The sequence below is a fragment of the Cottoperca gobio genome, chromosome 8 (genome assembly GCF_900634415.1).
Source record: "Cottoperca gobio chromosome 8, fCotGob3.1, whole genome shotgun sequence".
NCBI lineage: Eukaryota > Metazoa > Chordata > Actinopteri > Perciformes > Bovichtidae > Cottoperca > Cottoperca gobio.
Window position 1 is genome coordinate 3,421,292 of NC_041362.1, and position 18,288 is coordinate 3,439,579.

Below are 18,288 nucleotides of genomic sequence, written 5' to 3' on the forward strand. Positions count from 1 at the left end.
TCAGTGTGTCAGTAAGTCTGTGTGGTGAGGTTCATTAAGGTGTACTGTTTAAAGAAGGTCCTGAAAACGAGTGAGTCCTACATACAGCACATACACACACAATCCTAATAACATCAGTAGATGTTAACGTATCTTAAATGATTATAGTTTTAATACATGTTTTTTTTGTTAATAAGATAATTTCATGTCTTTCAGTACTATAAAAAGCACTCTATAAATGAACTGTATTATTATTTACTTCAGCAGGGATCACCGTCTGGAGCGTATGGAGGCGATGGAGAAGCAGATCGCCAGCCTCACTGGCCTCGTCCAGAGTGTTCTGACCAGAGCACCAGACAGTGACAGCACGTAAGACTCTCCATTATCCCCCATTAACCCTCGAAAGCTCGCAGATACGGCTCCAGGTCAGACACACAGGCAGCATTATCGACAGGGACGGCGGCTGGCTATTATCAGGACCGTTATCAGCGTTAGTTTGTGTGAGCACAGCACAGAGCACTAAACATTAGCTGCAGGGCACAGTGCTATTGATTTAGGCATTGATACATAGAGATGTGTAAGATAGCTTTTTAGTTGATTTTGAGTTCCTTGTTAACACGGAACATTGTTATCGCTTCAGCCTCGTGAACACAACATGGGCTCATTAACAAGAAGACAACTTGTTAATGTGATCAGTGTGGTAGTGTGCAGGAGTAGCGCTGTTAGCGTTGGCACTGTAATTGCCTTGCCCTGTGGCCGTTGATCCTCAGATGCGGCCTGCTGCGTCTCTGCATGATGGCGGGCTGCCCTCCGGACCAAGGGACCGAGTTCTCACGGCCCTTACCTTTCTCTTCTAGCGAGAAGACCGAAACCAACAGTGACGGCTCCGCCACCGGACGTGAGTACAGCAGCATAATTGTGACCTGTGTACCCAACCATTACTCAGCAGTCGGCTTGTTGCACCACCGCCGGGCTAATCTCTGCGCTGTTTAGAAATGTAATCCTGAAAACAATGCACCGCACTTTAAAGAGGATAAAGGAGATTAAAAAAAAAAACTTGTGACCTTCTGGTTTTGACAAATTAATAACATTTGAGAATGCTCTCACAATGGGACACACAATGGAAGCTGCCATCTTTATCACCTGCTTGGTTCAGTTAGGAGCTGTGGAGTTGTTTTTGAAGGACGCTTTCACACTTCAGTTCATTTTGTCCAAACCAGTTTGGTGTTCACACTGTCGTCTGTAAGCATGCAGTTCTACAGACCGACAGGTAACTGGACAGGTTTGGTGACGTGGGCAAATCAAATTCTGCTGACTTCTTTTGAAATCCTGATAAAAATCACTGACGAAACATTCTGTGGTCGGTCCCGTTTGCTTTCAGATCACAAACTAACCGCACCAGATTTCATGCCGCCTCAGTCCAGTTGTTTACGGCATCAGAGTTTGATTGACAGCTTTCCCATCAGCCCAAGTAAACAGAACTAAACAGGCAAACGCACCAGAGTTCGTTTTAACCAAAACAAACTGGTTAGGTGTGAAGTAGGCGACGTTTGTACCTCATTCAAAGGTCAAATCCACTTTATAGAATTGTTAAAGTTAGAGGAATTTGCAGGACTTTTAAAGGAACAGTCCAAAGCTTGAGAAAGACACATGAGTATTTTCGATTTGATCAATTTGTGGAGAAGTTTGTCAACATAACCTTCTGTCGAGGTAATAAGACAAAAAATAAACCTTCCCAAAAGAACTTCAAAGCTGTCGATCTATATACTGGATGCATAGAGATTCAATTGTATGTGTATTTCTCAAAATATCAGACATTTACTTTAAGAACGAATGTATTTCAGTATAGAAGTTTTGAAATACTGAAAGGAATCGTTGTCCGACAGGTTCGCCGATACCTGCTGGAGCATTTCTGACTCATTTATTTAATTCCGCTCATTTCTGTCCTTCTTTTCTCACATCTTTGTTGCTCAGTTTTGGCAAAAACAAAGCTTTTCTTTGGCCACACCTTCACAGGGCACGGTTACTCTTTGAAGCTTCCTCACAAATTGATACACCGCCAAAAGACTAAGCCATAACCAAAGTCTTTTTCTCTGGAGTAATCAATAAAAACTCTCCAGATTATCTTTCTGTAAATATGAACATTTCACACTTTCCTCTCCCTCTTTGTCTCTCTATCCCCTCTCATTAATTTCTCGGTAACTGGCTCACTCTCTATATTCCAGCTGGACGGCTGAAGAAGAAAGGTAGTTGCCATCTCCTACTCTATCGCCCTTTTTTAATTCTCCTATCAGACATTTGTCATCGCTCTCTGCTCTCTGTATGAGTGTGTGGTAGCTGGCGGTGTCTATCCTCACGTTTTCCTCCTGGCTGGTTTCCCAGAGAGTGGACACCCCCTTCGTCCTGTCTCTGTCTCCACTTTTGGAATTTCTGCTTGGGTTTTTGCCTTTGGGAATTTCAGAAGGTTGTTTTGTCACAGACTTGGCTCTCCTTTGTACATGTGTATGAGAGTGTATGTGTGTTTTCGGGAGGCATATGTGTGCGTGAGAATAGCTGGGGAGTCAATGGCCATACTCACAAAGCCCTGTGTTAAGATAAGAGCATGGTTATCCCCCTGTGTGTCACTACTGAATAGACTAATTGCTCTTCCATATGGGTTACTAATAGCATGAGCTCACATTTCTCCCAGTGGGCTATTAGAGTTTTGTGAATATGGCGCTGTTTTTGAGTTCACACACTGTATTTGTTCCAGTGTGTGAACACATTTTCTATATATGTACATTTCTTTGGGCCTGTTTGCTGAGTGTATGTGTGTGTGTGTGTGTGTGTGTGTGTGTGTGTGCGTGTGTGTTTCTGTTTGTCATGCTGGCTGACTGCAAATCTCACCGGAGCACAGCCCAGCAAACTTGTTTCCCAACGTGTTCTGCTCTGTGATTGGCAGCTCACACACCGTCGGCACCTCTCGCTCTGATGCCGCCGCCACCTTCTATCACAACCCCGGTGAACGGCGCCGGACGCTTGAAGATGCAGCTCCACCTGCACGGCCTGCAGCAAAACGCCACCGACCTGCGCAAACAGCTCAGCCAGCTACGCAAGATACAGGTATAAAGTATATCCATCCAGCGAATGGATTTTCTTTCTTAAAGAGCCTGTTCTCTCAAATTCTTATTTACTGCTAGTCGTATCTAGCCATGCAGACAGATTTAATTAAATTAGAAATATTACTTTTATATTCTAGTTAATAATTCATCTCCTTTTTCCCTAACAAACCCTCTTTTAATATAGTTTTATTATCTCCAGCTGGCGTTTCTGTGCCGATAGGTCGTGATGAATCATTTTCAGTGAATCAAGCAGCATAATTAGATTAATCTAAATGACGTACTATTCTCCCACTGTTTGCAATTCATACAAAATGTAAGACCACATTTTGCACTCATGATGTGCTTTTATTTCCCACAGTCCTTATCTACTGTTTTTATGATGTCTAAAGCGATGCATGCTATACAGTATATTTACACAGGAGCAGTGGCTTTGATGTTTATTTGATCTTCACATCAATACTATACCTACAGTAAATAACACCTGCAGGTTCACATAGTTGTACTGCATGACACATTGAGGGCAGTATACCTTTTGAGGATTAATCATGAAATAGAATGAGTGGAAGATAAAAGCTCGGCTCACACGGCGTGGAATGCGACAGAGATACAAAATGTCACGACAGATGAAACGCCACAAATAAGGGTTAACAGGAAATGTGGAGATACGGTCCTCATTTATTCTTCTTATCGCTGATGCAAGCGATGCCATGGTTACCGCAGGAAGAGATGATGAGTTACATGCTTTTAGTGGCAGAGGAGAGAAGTCTCTTGCAGGGGAAAGGAGTAATAGGAGTGACAGATGATGGGCATGCAGTGCTTTTATTTGTTCCCTGACTGCAGTCACAAGAGCTTCTTGAAGTGGCTAAGCAGTGAGACAGAGAGCTAACCAACCGAGGCTGTGCCGCACCCAGAGAGGACAGTTTAGCTGCATGTGTGCCCAAGTATGACCTCCGCACCTGGACCCGTACTGTTACCCATGGCGATGGTCAGCGGCTTACATTTTACATGTGGCTCATGAATTATGCAGAGGGAGTGTGCAGCAGAGAGAGAGGAAGCACGGTGCTGCAAGATGTGCAAACATGTTTTTTCTGTATATATTACTTTCTGTTTTTCAATAAATGCCAGATGCATCTGCAGCATCATTATTGATAGTATAATGGGGAGTACTGGGTACATTTTAATGTTAGTGATATTGTTGTCTTGTTTGACTTCCTGGAACATAAGGCTGATTAATTATTCATTCGTCTTTGCTTACCAGGTGTTTTCATCTCAGGGAGTTGTATTACATGCAGTAGTCCTGTAGAATATTCCATTCATAACACTGAGAGGGAGCGGAGTTCATGCTCAGTGATTCTGCCATGGACATTCTTCACTCTCCTCAGGGCATCCCGGCTTTCTGTGTTCGGAGAAACATTACACACACACACACACACACACACACACACACACACACACACACACAAACCACAAAGGGAACTACTTGCTGCATCTAGCAGTGCTTTTAAGGCTAAAGACTCACAAGCAATGCCTGAAAAACACATAAGCAGTGAAGGACAGAGCAAAATGTTCTTCTGGCATGACGAGGCAGAGAAGGTCGTACAGTAAAACAAGAGGCCACAGTCTGCCCCCCCTCAAGGACGGGGCCAAACTGAATGTGTCGTTTCTGTAAATCAATAAAGTCTGTTTTGAAGAAGCCTTAGGCGACTGCAATGCTCTAATGGTGAGAGCACATTTCACAACTTCACAAGCTAATATTGATACATTCATTTCCAAACAGTCGCCGAGTGTACAACAGGCCTTTCTGAAGTGAGAGCATATTATCCGTAACGGTGTGCGTGTGTGTGTGTGTGTGCAGGTGGATAACCAGGATTCAGTGCGAACTCTGTTGAAGCGTGCAGAAGCGGAGCTGAATGTGCGCGTGGCAGACGCCCTGAGGAAGCAGGAGGATCCTCTGCAGAGACAGCGCCTCCTGGTGGAGGAGGAGAGACTGAAGTATCTCAACGAGGAGGAGCTCATCATCCAGCAGCTCCAGTAAGTAACAGGATGAGACTGAGTGTTGTAGTAGTGTTCTTTTTGTCTGCTATCTTTTTTATTTAGCTTTAGTTTTAATTGGCATGTTAGTCTCATCGTAGTCAAAGAAAACTGGTTATTAAAAACGGTTGACATTTACTGTGTGTGTGTGTGTGTGTGTGTGTGTGTGTGTGTGTGTGTGTGTGTTTGAGAGAGTGACAGAGAAGGTGACAAGAATAAAGAGAGATTCTAGTTATTCATTTTACATTTTAGTCTCGTCTTTTTTCGGCTAAAGGTTACACGTTCATCACAGTTACGTCAGTTGCCGTCTCGCCATCTTCTCGTCTTAGTCGAGGAATAAAAGGTCGTCAATGAACATATTTCATCATAGTTTCTTTAAATCAATAATACCCCAAACATGAGAAGAATATACGGTACCAATGTGAATGATATTCAATATAAGTTGACAGTTATCTTGTTCAAGATGAGTCTCATCATATATATTTCATAATTGCTTCAAACATGACAAAGTTCACATCTGTTGTATAATTAGATGACTCACCGGGTGACGCAGTGATGAAATTGTAACTAATTAAGCCCGGCGTAGAGCGAGATGCTTATTAAGATCAGAAGTATGAGACCAGCAACTAATTGAAGCGACTGCAAAACCAGAGCACAGAGCTACCTTGTGATTTAATAATCAGATAACCTGCTTCTGTCTCATATGTGGAAATGTTAACTGCGGTAATAAGTCTGGAGTCTCTCTGCGAGCGGCAGAAGAGTTACTGAATCTCTCTGTGAGCGGCATTTTGATTGCAGACTAATTGGTTGAACTGTTAGATGATCTCTCCTAATCAATGTCGGTTCTTCAGCCTGGCTAATGGCCAATTTATTTTTGGTTCATTATACATGGAAGTTTCATTCCTTACAATAACTTAAGACAGATTTATATGACATAGGTCTCAGACACGCACTTAATATTAGAGCTGAACAAATTACCTCTGTTGGGTTTAAAACTTTTGAATCCCCTTCCACACTCCTCCACTTCAGCTGTCCAGAATGGTTGATCTTGCTGCCAGTTTATTGAGAGACAGTTTATTGGCAGAATTCATTTTTCTACTGAAACTCAAATAGCATAATTCTGAGATAAATATTCAGTAAAAATGTAAGTGTAGCAGAGGAATCCCTGGTGTTCAGCCTTCTGTCTGTTCCATTTCAGCGACCTGGAGAAGTCTGTGGACGAGATCCAGAAGGAGTCTTCAGTCAACCACAAGCTGGTGACGGTGCAGGAGCTCGAGGAGAAGGCCACTGTTCTCAGAAAGCTGGGAGAAACACTCACAGAGCTGAAAAGTGAGTCATGCTGGCGCATTTCACATTCTGTGCACAGGCACAAAACAGAAAACTCAGTTTATAATGCACCCATAACTCACCGAGGCATCTTTTAGTCACCCACACCCAGTCTGACAAACATTTAATCAGTCACAGATTGCTCATTGTCTGTATGAACTCCCTGACCATTCACAGTACTTCAAAAAGCTTTTGTTTCATTACGACAAAAGGCTTTCAGCGTCTCAAACTGTATTGATTTGTTTGTGTTCTCTTCTTCCTCCTACAGATCAGTTCCCAGGCCTGCAGAGTAAGATGCGGGTGGTGCTTAGGGTGGAAGTGGAGGCCGTCAAGTTCCTGAAAGAAGAGCCACACCGTCTTGACGCCCTGTTAAAACGCTGCAAGGGTGTAACTGACACCCTCGCCACCATGCGCAAGTATGAACCTGCTCCGGCTGAGAGCAACAGTACATCAGTGACGTCATGCTTTATTTTATTTTATTGTGATGAATGTAAATACAACTCTTCATTACCTTGAAGATGGAGCGGTTTTTAAGTCACCCTATAAATACTGATGGTGCATTTGTGCGATAAATTCTTACATAGCGACGCGCGGTGAAATATGTCCGACATTAGCTGAAGAAGCGTGCTCATGTGTAATCCATTCCGGGAAGTCTTTTCTGTGTGTTCCTCTGCCAAGGAGATGATGTGTTCACCCTTCTTTGTTTGTGTGTCAGCAGAACATTATGGATTTTCATAATATGTGCTGGACAGACAGGCCTTGGACCAAGAAAGATTTATTAGATATTGCTTTTGATTTCCACCATTAAACACTTATTGTTTTAAGCCAAAGCTCTTAAACTAGCAGAGACAGAGAGATGATTTAAATTCATAATGTATGTAGACACTGTGCCACTTGGCTTTATGGGTAACATCCTAATGAAGGCTCTTTTCAGCCACATGAATAAATACATTCAGAGTGTTGACTCTCCTAATCAGCCTTGTGCCCAAAAAGTACCAAACGTTCTGGTTTAATTAACCTCCCTGATCAAAAGAGCTTATCAATATGTTTCTTTCTCTCATCTTTGAGGGAGAGAATTATTCAGTGTTGTCGGAGGTTTGCGCCCTTCACAGGGTTTTGAGCTTTTTCTTGATTGTTTTTGTTATTCGGCAACAATTGTTTTCACTTCAAGTCATGAATTATTCAACCTTTGGTTTGTATTACATTTCTAAGAGTTGATTAATAAATTCATCTTCCATGTCTTACCAGACAAGCCAATGAGGGCGTGTGGAAGAAGCAGGAGGACTTCTCGAGTCCTTCATCAAAGCACAAAGACGACTTGCGAAAGTTTTCCAACTTTGACATCTCCTCCAGCCAACCGCTCACCATCAATGACCTTGGGGGAGGCAACAGCCTGTCCAACTGGAGCCCCCACTCCAGCCTCAGCCGTGTCCACGGGAACCTGTCTGGCCCTCACAAGGACAATCATCCTCCTGTTCCCCACAAGGGCAAAGCCCTGGAGGAGCTGGAACGCCGTGCTTTAGCTGACAAAGCTTTGTCTGTGGAGGTCCGACTGGTAGGAAATATTTCTCCTGTTTTTCACCTTTCTTCTCGGTTTTCACTGCTCACATAGTCTGCATTACAAATCCTATAAACCAGTACTGAAATACCTCACTGGCTATGTGTTTATAAAGTGTTTAGATCAGTCTCTGCACTTCACAGGCAGCAGAGCGGGACTGGGAGGAGAAGCGGGCCAGCCTGACCCAGTACAGCGCCCAGGACATCAACCGGTTGCTGGAGGAGACCCAGGCTGAGTTAATGAAAGCTATTCCAGATTTGGATTTTGCTGCCAAGCAGATTAAGTCTTCCTCCAACACATTATCCTCCCAGAACCCCCAAAGTGGGGTAGGAAACCCAGAGCACCGCGTCAGCAAGCCCCAGCACAAACTCTCTGGGAAAGAGGGAGGATCCAGGCGTGGCTCTGGTGAGATGGAGAGCTCAGTGCTTCAGTCTGCATCATGCGTCATTGTCAAGTGAAAACCTTGCCTCTTCAAATTGTCTGCTTTCCATAAGTTTTTTTTTTCAGGGTAACCCTCTGCTCTGCATTATACAATACATCCAGTTACTTCAAAAGCCCTTCATGTCATATCTCAAGAACATGTGTTCCCTAAACTGAGATGAAATATGAAAAACCATCCTGTCTGACTCCTTTCTAAAGATGTCTGACTGATTTCCTTTTCCAGATGAGCTGACAGTACCACGGTATCGCACAGAGAAACCCTCCAAATCTCCTCCTCCTCCACCACCGAGACGCAGTTTCCCGTCTTCTCCAAGCATAACCAGCCGCAGCGGAGAGCCCCTCATTCCTGGGAAAAGTATAAAGGTGACACAATTACAGGCATTACAGTTGTAAAATGTACATGCATCACATTCAGTTGTGCAATTAAAACAATTAAATGTCAAATAGACAAAGTTTTAATTCCACCAGGATCTTCCTCAAAGGTAAATATCAACAGATCAGAGAGACGGTGATCTGTGCTCATTTATTGTTTTAACCGAAGGAATCATCCTGTAAGATCAACACTTTGTCTTAATAAAATGTTGAAGCTGCACGCTCGGGACAGAGGCTCAGATACGTTACAAGCCTTTTTTATATTTGCGATTTGTAGAAGTGTGAATCTGAAGAGACTGAAGGCCAGAAGCCGCACGTGAAACTGAGGAGGAGTGTGTCTGAAAACCCTCGTCCTGCATCTACACCCCCCACACTTGCCTCCGGGGACAAGGAGGAAGGAGAGGAGGAGAACATTGCTGCACAATTGGAGGTAAAACACGGGTTGTGTATTATGTTGATTATATCCTCAATAGGCTGTTGTTCAATGACTTGGAAAACTGCACTCTTTTTATTATTTATGTTACGTCCGCAATCTGCTACCGGCTTTTGCGAGCACACGCACTCGCAAGCAGACATCCTCACCATCATTACCACATGTTCAAGCAGCAGGTGCCATATGTCCCCTCTGCCCCTGGCACTGGGAGAGCCCAAGGATCACATACTGCTCAGTCACACACATCATCACCCAGGGCTCACAGATCACCAGACAGATGGACCCTGATCGCTGCCTGGACTGTGTTTGAGCGGGCCTGCCTGTAATGTGAAGGATCATAAAGTCCATAAAAGCTGATTTTTGATTATTCAGTGGCTGTTGTGTTTTTATCTGGCAATGTTTGACTTCTTTTGAACCTCCCCTTTCACTCCTCAGCTGTTTGAGAGAGTCCCAGTCAGGCTCGCTCTTCCCCGTCCCCTTTCCCTGCCCGTTAGCCCTCGCAGCGGGAACATTTGCCCCCCCTGCAGACTGGACCTGTGGCCCTCTGAGGCCCCAGGCACTGAGGTAACACTCTGACCCCGAGTGCTGTGGATTGCTACCCTCTTTAATCTTGTTTCTCTTCACCCCTGTGCTCACAAATTGTTATTGTGTACTGTATGCATGCTGCGTTCAAGGAGTCACAACCAAAACATATGCAGAATACACCAAAGTCTTATTTCCACACAAGCTTGTCTTTTTTTGCAGTTTTGTAATTGCATTTGTCTTAAATTGGTGTTGAAACTGAATCCATGTTTACCCACAATGCACCAAATGACATAGTGTGATCATTACACACAACTTGAAGTTAAAGTTGCATTAGTCATTAGGCCACTCGAGGAGAGAAAAACATTAGGCTGACATACAAACTTCACTTTATCACTGGCTTATATACTGACTGGCAGCCCATCAGATGCACCAGTAAGGAGCCCACACATGTTAACACGCTGACACTGATGTTAGGAGGAAGTTATCTCGACATACTTTACAAACAAGTTCTTAAAATCGCTCACTTTTTTGAAGTATGAAGTGATCCCACGCAGCAGTTTGTTGGATGGTGCTGAAGCGAAGACCAGCTCAGTGTGTTTGAATTTAATCCTCAAGTGCTTTCCTCACTTATAGGGAAGGCGCTTGTCTCCTGTGCCCCACATCGTGTTGACAGAGTGCTTCCGATCTTCACATACTGCCTCAGAGGATCCTGTCAGACATTCAGCAAATGACCCTGTAGAAGAAAGTCCATCACAAGATTGGACGGGTCAACGCAGCGTATACCAGACTACTCTTTCAAAAGAGAAGGATTCATTTGGAAGCCCGCCTCAGCGAGAGCAGTGCGGTTTCAAAGAGGACTTGGTGTTAAAGCAGGAAGTTGCCCTGCTGTTGACGGAGCTGGAGGTGAGGGTGGTATCTCCCGGTGAGGCCCAGGAGCTCAGCAGGATTATCGGAGAAGCTCTACAGACCCTGAACATCTCGCAACAGACTAATCCGGTTCCTGAGGTCCAGCTGAGTGACCGGCCTCTCCTAGTGCTCCTCAGAGAGGAAAGCACAGTCAGGGATGCCTACAGGCTTCTGCATTCCCTTTTGGTGTCGTCCAAGCCGGTGCCCAAACCCAGAATGAAATCCTCCCTCTGCTTGGGCCAGCAGAGCTCTCTGGTGGAGGCTCTGAGGAGAGGGATAGAGACGGGGGATAGAGTGCTGACACTACAGCACAACACTGAAGTTAAGATTCACGAGGCACGCCAGAAATCAGTTAACATCACTCTTAAGTCCAGCGGATCAGCCAGCTCTGTGGACAGTCGATCCAACCAGAGCCAGAGGAAGACGAGAGAAGATATCCGACACAGCACTTACAGGAGGCTGGACAGCTTGGAGGAGACTATTCGTGAGCTGGAGAACACCTTGATAGAGATCAGTGGCCCCGCTACTGCAGAGCAGCTCTACACTGAGACGACCCCCAACAGCCCACCTGTACAGATGACGGGCAGTCCGACCTCAGAGACCCAGAAGCCACCGGTCCCACCCAAGCCGTCCTCTTTCAGCGCAGCATCGATCCAGGTTCATTGCTTACAGATTCCTGCTCTGAAGCAGCATGCTCTATTCTCTTTCTTCCCTGCTTCTCTCTGGGTGTTGGAACTTCACTTTCAAGCGTCTGATGTCTGCTCCCTGACTCAATCAGCATCTAATTTGATTTGAGATCGAAAATATGTAATAGGGGACAGACAACAGACTTCCTCTCTACTTGTCTGTTCTGTGATTAGTGCTGGAGCTGAACATCCTGCGGAGCCCAGAGTTGTTAATTATTTCTTTATCGATCCGTCCTGCCTTCTGTTTTCTGTTTATAAATCTTTTTAATTTCACCTTTTGTTACACAAAACGGGCAATAAAATCAAATGTATAGATAATACACATATCTTACATTTCCTATTCTTTTTTTCTCTTCTTATATTGTTCTGTCTTGAAATAACCTCTTTCCCTCAGGAATAGTTTTAGGGCTCTTTCACTCGTTTGGATTCAGGTAAAAATATGATTTTAAAAAAAACGGCGAGCAACTTCATTATCACTCCTTCTACCCAGGAACCTTTCTGCGGACAGACCTCTCTTATACCAAAGCCAGAACTTCTCATACACCTCTTGTTGATATGCAATGACCACGTGTTGAACTGTGCACCAGCCCTTCTTTCAACTCACCTCCAGTTGACCGTAACACAACGAAAGATTAGTGACAATCAAAAGACTTATTGCGTTCGTGTGTCAGCTGCCGCTTCACTGAGGTGTCTTGACGGCTCGTGTAGAATTCCCTGTTGCTGTGAATGTAGCATCCAGTCAGGGCAGAGCTGCAATAATTGACAGTCGCTCTGTCATGGAGTTTCAGCCCTCTGATGTAGAGCCAGGGAGCAGTCCCTTAGGCATGACTGAGGATTACAGCGTCTCCACACATTATTTCATCACTCCAACTTCAACCACGCTCAACATTTCAACCCTTCTTCCTACTCTTGTCCGTCGTTTGCTCAGCAAATTCACGCTGACACACGCTGACACTCCTTTCCAGCCCCATTACGGTTGAGATTTTAATAAGCACGATAAATAAAGCATTAAATGCTGTATAATGTCTACATTTCAAAAGGTAGCTTCGCATCAAGAGAAGAATCGGCTCAGAGGGAAGACAGGCAGCTTTCTTTGTCTTGAATTACCCTAATAGAGAAAGATTGGCTATTTTACGCTACCACAGTTAATCTTTTATTAGTTTTCCTTTCAGCTAATATCCCCGTGTGCAGAGGAGGCACAGTGGGATGGAAATTTGACTGAATGTGTATTTGTGCGTATTAGAGACAGTCGACATAGTAGCTCAGCAGGAAAGATCATTAATCACACCGCCTCGTGGATCCTGCGGTGAGGCGACGCAACGTCAGTTTTGATGCTGCGTTTCTATCTTCTCGTCTTTGTCACTTTCCGCTGATAGATGGTGAAACTCTGTGAAGTGAGTTGCTTAGTTGTATCAGCTCCAAGCTCTGATCTTAAAACCTCATTGGTCTCAGGGGCCTGACTTGTTGGAATCAAACTCGGTACAGAGTTGACGTGTGTCTGATCTGTGCAGATTGCGTGAACTAAAGGCACTGGAGAGGAGAAGTGAAATGTATGAGCGTGTGCTGTGTGGACGGTCTGATTCACACATCTCTCCTCTCTTCTCCTTTCAGGGAGGGAATAGTTCAAGCGTTGGTAAGGTCCTCCACTCCTCAGCTGCCTCCAAACTGAAGCACCTGCAGCAGAACAGCACAGACAAGACTAAAAGTGTCAGAAGAGAGGACTTTGTGAAGATCCAGGGCCAGCACCAGGTATTATCTTTATCTTATCTGTAAAAAAAAAGGAAAAAGCCTTTTACTATGTTCTTTATCTGGAACTGGAGGCAATGATGTGTGCCCGCTGTAAATCAAGAAAGATGAGACAGAGTTTTTAATGTTCCACATATACAGGCAGAATTTATGATCTTGTTCTTGATATAGAATAATCATTTCTTCACACACCACCAGCAAGAATGTCTGAACCTCTGCAAGCCGACAAAGTGTTTCACACACCACATCCAGCATAAAGCGGCCTTTACCTTCACTCTTCATCTCCGCTCCGTCCTCACCTACCTCACAGACCCGCTGCACGTCCCCACCACGCTCCGCTCCTCAGCTTTCATTTCAAATCATGTGCAATTGAATTCAAACCAGTTTAGTTAATGATCATTCTTTGATGGCAAAGTCACATTGTTGTGTCTCATTATCGAGATTTTGTCAAAATAGATGAAAGTATCCTCTGCAGGCTTTTAGTCCCGCAGAGAGACGCGTGTCAGACAGGTGACAGTGGAGGAGGATTAGTGCTTCAATTATATAAGCTATGTTTTCATGTCTGACAATCTTGAGCTATCTCTAATTATATTATCTAATTAAAAAGTTATACAATTCTTTACTTTATGTATTGCCCTAATAGACGAGTCTAAGTTTCAGAAGTTAAGTCTGGAGAAGATCAAATGAAAACTTGCAAACTCTCTGCATAAGCCTCTTTCTATACATGTGTTGTTATACGTTTCCCTGATAGCGGGCGTACCGTCTTTTATTTTTTGGTTTTAATCTGCCAGTATTTGGGTGTTATAAAATAAGGTAAAGGACTGGACATAAGGATGCCTGGTGGCCTCTGGAGGCTTGAACTGTTGAAGCATGTCAGTCCAGTAAAGCCAAGAGAAGGTTTTTGCACTACGCCTGTGCACAGGGGGGGGAAAATGTTTAATGTCAATGTAATTTGAAAGATAACAGGAGCAGTGGAGTGAACCTAAACCTCCATACTCCACTGAATTTGTTAGAGCATTCAGACACAAATTCAAACTCGAAGACGGTAAAGAAATTAATGTGTTCGGCAGAGAGGGAGAGATACTGGAGAGATGGGGACATAATGAAGCTTTGGTCGCCTCAGACTAAGAGAAGATTGGGAAGAATCTCTGCAGTGCCGTGTAATAATCGCCCCTTGAGTCACTGGCAATCACCGATTATTCAATATGAAGAGGACAGCTCTCTTTTTTCCCAACCATTAAGTCTTTCACATTTCCTCTTCTTTATGTCTCTTTCCTTCCATTTTCTGTACTCTGCAATTCACGCACGCTGCCTGTTTATCCTTTTCACTCTTCCCCCTGTCACTCTCTCTCAAGCCCTGTGGTTTTGGAAGTGGAGTGGATTCCTACACTTGTCTAATGAAAGCAAAATTAGTCCCATTATTTCATTATGACACTCGCACAGGGCACTCTCTCTTTGTCCACAAACTGTTGAAAACAGCCATTGTGAAAAGAAGCTGTATGTGTGAAAGCGCTATCCTCAAAGGGACAGTGGGCACTCAAAGCTAATTGTCAGCGTGGGAAGTCAGTGCCAAGTCGTTTAGGGTGGCGACACACCACAAGTGCATGACAAATAACAAAAAGCAACAAAGAAGCAGCTGACTTGCACCAAGAGAATAAACAGCTGTGGCAGTTTTCACGATAGCCAATAACTGCATTGTGTGAAGTGTGAGGTGCACATGACACAAACTCTCTATATGCAACTGCTCATTACGAGTACCTGCTACTACAGATGCATCTAAACTAGTGTCCAATGTTAAATAAATAAATGATCACATAAATAAATAATTTGAAATGTGTAAAACAATAAATACATTTAAAAAATAATATGTGAAATGATTAAAACATATTTTTCTGTATTGAAAATGTATTTTTGTGTGTATATGTATATGTATATGTATATGTATATATATGTATATGTGTATATATATGTATATGTGTATATATATGTATATGTATATATATATGTATATGTATATATATGTATATGTATATATATATATATATATATATATTTTTTTTTTTTTTATATATTTTTATATATATATATATATATATATATATATTTTATATATTTATATATATATATATTTATATTTCTATATATTTCTATATTTATATATATGTATATATATTTATATAATATATATATATATTTATATATATTTATATAATATATATAATATATATATTTATATATATATATATTATATAATATATATATTATATATATTATATAATATATATAATATATATATTTATATATTATATATATGTGTGTGTGTGTATGCCATAAAAGAAAAGAATATATACATGTCATGGCCACAGTTGACTCATTCGTGCAACATGTGTACAGGTATAATTCGTTACCTTGAATGAATTAAATCACTTCCAGGTTTCAATTCATTCGTGAGGCACACATGAAATAATTTAATTATTTTGGAGGCCATTCATTCCTGCTTAAAGATCTTGTCCTTGGTTGTAGATGGATGGAGACTCTTTAATTAGTCTTTACTTTATGAGTAATTAAGACAGGGTAACAATACTTGTGTTATTGTTAGTACAAGGCAATTGAGGATATTGATAGCTTGTGGATTATACTTTCGGCAACACGCTGACGTGGAGGACGCCTTTATAGAACGCTTATCTGTTGTGCTGGCTCTCTGTAGAGACGCTTGTGCGTGTTAACCAACACGTGGGAAAGATTTCATTAAATTGAGGCAACAAATTATATCTTGTGCACACAAATTAATACATTTGTTCAATTTATTATTTTTTTCTCTCTATGGCTTCATATTTATGATATATATTTGTTTTATTGTTGGCATATTTTATGCATTTATCTCCTGTTAGCTAGAGCTGCAACGGTGTCAAAGTCATTCTAAATCAACTGACTAAAAGTGACTATTAAATACAATTTAAAAAAGTGACATAAGTGTAATTGGACAAAAATGAAGAAAAAGGAACGATGAAATAACATCCCATAATAATGAGTAGAGTTTTAATAATTTCTTGAATTATTCAACTAATTCTTGGTTTATTTGACATATTTTAATGAATATTTTATAATGTCTTCATTTATTTAAACCTTTGGGATGCCATACACTTGACGTGTGAACTCTGTTATCTATGCAGTGACATGCACTGGAGCAGGAGCTTGTTTGAAAAAGCCCCCGCACATATTTTAAGCAGCCTATTCCAACCTTAATGAAGCACGATGCTGAGAATGTAACATTGTGTTATTGGTTTCCACAAGCTGTTTCTTTTGAAATCGCTACTTCTCAATCAGATTCCTAATGTCTTTAATGTTTAACCAAGAAAAACCGCACAGATTCTGACAATTAAGCGTACAGATGGATGGAGTATAATGAAACAGCTGAGTGTGGACTGTGCAAGAGAAACGCACTGATTATCTGCAGCTCATCTCATCGAATTATCAAGCCGGCTGGCTCATTTGCATACAGTCTTTAAGAAGCTAATTAAGAACTTTTGCAGACTTCACCTAGTATTTTTCTTAACCCCTCACTGACATTGTGCTTGTGATGTTTTAGAAGAGAAACCCTAATTAAGGCATCATTCTACTACGTTTCCACACAACTAAGAAGCAAGCCGGTTTTTCTTTTTGAAGAATATATTTGTGCAGAATGTGTCAAAACAGTCGCAGTCATCAGCGTATGTCTTTGTAGGATACACATTTTTAAGCCTTAGTGTTGAGCGGTAACCTAGAAATGATTCATATTTTGAGGTGAGCCTCCGTAGTGCTTCCCCCTCACCCTCATTGCTCATCAAACCTTTGACTGATGCTGTTGTTCTGACAATCAGACGTGCCCACCGTGGGTGACCTCTCTCCTCGGCCCACAGATGAAGGTAAAGGTGTCTCTTCTCTTAAACCTTTCCTGGACATAATTCCCTAAATGTGACCCCTAACTTTTACCCTACTTCCTGTTCCTCTTTTGTTTCCTCTGTCCAAATGATTACTAACATTTCTAGGTGCATTTTGAACACACCACTTCAGAGTCTCCAGCTGATATGTGACTAGATCTAAATATATAAATACCTTTAGCATCAGTGGCATTGTCCATCCCAGTTCATATGAAAGGCAGCTGGTGCACATTAACATGATAAGAGCCAGCTGGAGGGACAGTAAAACAGTTTAAGACATCAATGTGCACCATCTGCAATCAGCTAACACAAGATGCACCGGCACCACTTTCTGGTTTTATGTGGTGTCCTGCGTTTCTCGATGTTTGGGATTGCGGGGTGGCCAATCAGATGTCAGGGGTTCTCCCTTGCTATCGCCCCTAAACATGACCCTGCAAATAATCTGGTCCAAATATACTTAAATGGCCTTAATGCTCAAGAGCATCAGGTTCTTCTGTTGTTTAGATGCTATCTGTGCGAGTAAAGTGCAGGTGTTTACTTTAACAGAGCCCTTGTGATGGTGCTCTGTGCTCGGGCTGCCTGCTCACTAAAGCTTTACTCGGAGGTATTAGAGCATTCCAGGAGGATGCTTCGAATCAATGTGCTGGATAAGAGCAAGACAGTTCAAAGCCACAATTTCCCCTCGTTTGCTTTGGCACAGATCAAAGAGGGCATGACAATGTGAATCACTTTCACGCAGCAAAACCCTATTTCCATTTTCCATTTTGGCCGCTTATTACTTCTGGCGATAAAAACAGGCTAGTTAAAGCTGCCGGACATGAGGTGGGGGTTGTGAAGCCCTATCCTTGGAGGCTGTCGTTTGCCAGGCATCTCCAGCGTGCGTGAGATGAAGGGCGACTACTCTGCAGCACTCACAGACCAGAATAAATGTGTCGGCCAGGCTTGAGAGGAGTTCCTCAAGCAGAAGGAACAGCCCCGCTCTCTGGGGACGGTTGGCAACACAGGCTCTGGAACTGCAACAGAGCAGGTGAAAACCTCCCAGCAGCGCAGCCTAGACGAGCACACCTGCTCTCCTTTCATACAGTACTAATCCCATAATCCGTAAACACATTTAAAACTTTTAGTGCCACTGCAAAAAACTATTCTCCTGTTGCTTCTTATTAAAAGCGTAAATAAAAGTTCCCTCAAGTGTAAAAGAATTTGCAATAAAAGGCGCGGTTTGACTCTTGCTCGCTCTGCAACCCCAAAAGATAAAACTTATAAA

The 18,288-nt window shown here is 42.5% G+C and overlaps 1 protein-coding gene across 1 annotated transcript in view; it reads left to right on the forward strand.

The window, feature by feature from the left end:
• Positions 1-18,288, forward strand: part of srcin1a (SRC kinase signaling inhibitor 1a) — a 73,895-nt gene that overhangs the window by 49,696 nt on the left and 5,911 nt on the right. The window contains 14 exon segments of the mRNA XM_029437575.1: positions 247-348; positions 750-877; positions 2,205-2,225; positions 2,921-3,081; positions 4,936-5,111; positions 6,310-6,440; positions 6,706-6,853; positions 7,686-7,992; positions 8,139-8,400; positions 8,660-8,799; positions 9,086-9,238; positions 9,677-9,805; positions 10,400-11,329; positions 12,970-13,107. Coding sequence (XP_029293435.1) covers positions 247-348; positions 750-877; positions 2,205-2,225; positions 2,921-3,081; positions 4,936-5,111; positions 6,310-6,440; positions 6,706-6,853; positions 7,686-7,992; positions 8,139-8,400; positions 8,660-8,799; positions 9,086-9,238; positions 9,677-9,805; positions 10,400-11,329; positions 12,970-13,107 — 2,926 coding nt within the window.